Below are 4,056 nucleotides of genomic sequence, written 5' to 3' on the forward strand. Positions count from 1 at the left end.
AAATCCAAGTTTCATAGACAGCACGGATTAAAAAGAGGTTAGGCGGCGATTTATCGTTGCTCGATACTATTGACATAAAAATGAAAAGGGCCATGTCCAAAAAAAGACCCTCAAAAATTTAAACCTTTAAAAATTTGAATGATTATTTAAAATAATATATTACCATGAAAAGTAACTGATATATTATTAAAATAAAGGTGCCAGTTCAAAATGAACATACATAAAGTATATATTATCTAAATTTAATAATATATTACCATGAAAAAAAATTGATATGTTGTTCAAGGTGCAAGTTCAAAATGAAAATACATACATATAAGTAAAACAGATTACAATTTGATTCTAGAAAATAAGTGCGATATGTTATTCTTAGTGCACAAAATATAAAAATCGTTTATTGAGATTTTTTATTTGAAATTTATACTAGCCCGTACAATGAAAAATAATTGCTTATAATTCCAGAGTACCAATTTGTTAATGACTCGGAAAAAAAACGGCCTAATTTCTAAAAACTTTGATGAGTTTCTCGGTGTCCACTCAGAAATAATGTCGAAGCTTTTACAGAGTAATTGTTACAACACTTGAAGTACGAAAAGTATTTCATTAGAACCATATTTTCAAAAGCTCTATAACGAAGTGAATATATATTGTATTATGTCAAATAATCAGTAAACTCTTTAACTGTATAGCATCTTTGTACTTGACCTGAGAACTTATTGTTTATGAATTTTAGGTTTATTTAACATTTATTCGTTTCAGGCAATAAGACAACGTTTTTTGATCAGTAAATTACTCGCTGAAAATACGGTATAACAACTACTTAAAATCGGAAGTTGATATGAAAATTCAAAATTTTACTAAAGGAAGCTGGGAGGGTTTTTTAAATCTAAACCATTTTCATATCTCTTTTATTTCAATTACTTTTTCTTTCACTCGAAATTTTTTTGAGAGCAGGCCGCCATGTTCTTTTTCCGAGTCATTAACAAATTGGTACTCTGGAATTACAAGCAATTATTTTTCATCGTACGGGCTAGTATAAATTTCAAATCAAAAATCTCAATAAACGACTTTTATATTTTGTGAGAGAGAGAGAGAGAGAGAGAGAGAGAGAGAGAGAGAGAGAGCACTAAAAATAACATATCGCACTTATTTTCTAGAACCAAATTGTAATCTGTTTTACTCATATGTATGTATTTTCATTTTGAACTTGTACCTTGAACAACATATCAATTATTTTTCATGGTAATATATTATTAATTTTAGATAATATACACTTTATGTATTGTTACGTCCAAGCCCTTGAAAATTTGAAATCGAATGAGAGAGACAAGGATGGAGATGGAGGGGTATGGAAGGACGTGCAGACTTTATCTCACAGGTATACGCGCAGAGGCGAATACCTGAGAGTCGGACGCACTTCTTATCGCTCCGGAATATGGGTCAACATCCCGAAGGGACGCTATAACACCTGTTTCCTACGAGCAGTGCGTACGTCGATCCTGATTTCGAGTCAAGGAACCTAATCCTTATAACTTGGGACCGGATCACGTGCGATCTCTGAAAGGCGACGGAGTACGAGGTCGTTTTTGGTTTTTAAAATGAAAGGAGAGCAATCATCTTAACAATATTCTAATTTATTACTAAACATAAATTATAGTTTAACAATACGCGCTTAGAAGTAATAAATTAGTTCTATAGTTTATTGTAAAATTTAATTTTATATTCATGTTACAATTAATACAACTCGATTGTACATTACAATAAATGATTGCAAAAATCGCTGGCCGATTGTAAAATAATAGGAACATTTGTGCCGCTAGAGAATGTAGACATAGTGCGAGCGTGAGTCTATATTTGTATATATATGGTGAGGCGATACATGTTGGTTATTGAATTTCTTTAATTATGATAATGGAAGGAGGGAAAAGGTCATTGAAAAGGTCGATCGGAACTAGGTAAGGAAAGGGGGAACTAGGAATGAATACTGGAATGTGAGTTCCAGGAGGTTGTTCGGCTATGGCAGCTCGGATTTCCTCGGGATCGAAATAGTCAGGGCCGATGGTGTAGGTGCCCTGCGGGAGAGGATCGGTGGTGCGATCGAAACGGTTAATCACCGAGTCGAAGGTGTCACCAGGATAGATAGGAAATCGGTTGCGCTGAGAGGGAGGAGGTGGAAATTCTTCCAGAATTTCCACGCTTGATGTGGAATCAGCAGGAGATGGTGGACGAGGTGACGCTGGAGCGGAGTGGAGAGGGAAGTCGGGAGTGTGTGTTGGAATGTCGGGAAGTAAGTGCTCCGTCAATGCGTCTGACAACGCAGGTGACGGAGATCGCAGGGAAGGAGGGGAAGGTATCGCCCTTAGTGCATGATGCGTCGGTTGTTCTGGGGAGGCCGGCGGAGCCGGTGATGGCGAAGGTGGATGAAGTAACTGTGCTGACTGTTGTGTAGATAATGATGTGGGTTGTCGTGCGTCGTCGGTAGATTTTGTTTGATCGTTATAGAACTCCTGATATGCTAGATCTAGGAGTCTGCGTGCTTCGAGGAAAGCCCAACTTTTTAGCCAACCTTGATGGGGACGGTGGCGCTTTGATCGAGGTTTCACTACGGGATGATTCGAGTTAAGTTTTGAGATGTATAATTTGCGAGGAGCGACTTACTGCTTGGTTATCCGGGTAGACGGGTTGTCTGGATACTTGTTGGTCAGTGGTTCGGTTCCCTTGGTCTCGTGGATGGTGATGCTGACCGAATTTGAGCACTGATTCTAGAGTGACTAAGTGAAAATATATTTCTCGAACTTTATTCTGACTTTGACTCTAACTTTGACTCTGACTTTGACTCTGACTTTGACTCTGACTTTAATTCTGACTCTAATTCTGACTCTAATTCTGACTCTAATTCTGACTTTTTTGTTGCGTCTCGCGGTATCGTGATTTATATAGTCGTTTTTTAGGAGGTGGTTCCATGGTAGGATGTGTCAAATTGGGAAATTGAGGAATCAGGTTCACAGGATTTTGATATGATAACAGGCTTGACTGGTCATTGGGAAATTTCCCTCAAGTTAGCTCCGCCTGCTGTGTCAGTTTGATTCGCTCTTATTCTTATTGGTGATAAGGTATCACCTTCCTAAAGGTTTCAGACTCACGATCGCCTATTGGAGAGTTTCGTTTCTGGGGAGGGATGGGTTGTAAGTTACCTATTTCCCTTTTTATCAATATCTGCTTAAGGGAAAAGGTAATCTACTTTTTATCAACATTCCTGGATTTAGTTAATCTTGTTCCTTGGGAAGCAAGAAACGTGAATTATTATTTTGTTGATTTTCTCGTCATCGGAAAGTGTCATTATTAGATTTATGACCCTTTCTGAAGCCTATGCGCAAGACTATTATCGTTAGACGTGCGTGATATCGGCGTGGGATGATTCAACATCTTACCTTCCCTCGAGTATCATGTTCGCGATATGACTCTTATCAAGGATGTTCGATTCTGGATCCGGCTTAGCACCTTGGTGCTAATGGCGCGGTTTGAAAATGATTATTCGGTTTCTTTTTCCACGATATTCGAAAGAAGATTAAAGACTTGGTTATCGCGGGTTACTAAATAAATTCTGAATAAACATATTTTTCTGCTGGGAAAGTTTCTTCGGATTTATGTTATCGATTGAATTTATTCGTATCTTACTTTATTGATCGAACGATCATAAAACGAAGAAATCGTGGAGTCCACTGGATGTTCATTTTGAACTGGCACCTTTATTTTAATAATATATCACTTACTTTCCATGGTAATATATTATTTTAGATAATCATTTAAATTTTTAAAGGTTTAAATTTTTGAGGATCTTTTTTAAACATGGCTTGACCTTTTCATTTTTATGATTTTGTAGTAATGTATATTGTGTAGGTCTGTTATTTTTTCGAAGGTTCTGAACTTATTGCATCAGTGTACACCAGTTCAGAACTTACAGTGGAAAAAGAACAGACCTTATGTAATAAAGTAGAAAAAGAAAAAAGTTTTTTTTTCGTATAACAATCAAACTAACCAAGACTCCTTATAAAT

The 4,056-nt window shown here is 36.8% G+C and overlaps 1 protein-coding gene across 1 annotated transcript; it reads right to left on the reverse strand.

Annotated features, from left to right (window-relative positions):
• Window positions 1-1,886: 1,886 nt before the first annotated feature.
• Window positions 1,887-3,780, reverse strand: LOC108725330 (extensin-like). Its single transcript, XM_018452271.1, has 2 exons — window positions 3,774-3,780; window positions 1,887-2,602 (listed from the first exon to the last, which is right to left on the reverse strand). The coding sequence occupies exons 1-2, from the start codon at window positions 3,778-3,780 to the stop codon at window positions 1,887-1,889; spliced, it is 723 nt and encodes a 240-aa protein (XP_018307773.1).
• Window positions 3,781-4,056: the final 276 nt, after the last annotated feature.

The sequence above is a fragment of the Mycetomoellerius zeteki genome, unplaced genomic scaffold (assembly GCF_001594055.1).
Source record: "Mycetomoellerius zeteki isolate Tzet28-1 unplaced genomic scaffold, Tzet1.0 scaffold343, whole genome shotgun sequence".
Lineage (NCBI taxonomy): Eukaryota > Metazoa > Arthropoda > Insecta > Hymenoptera > Formicidae > Mycetomoellerius > Mycetomoellerius zeteki.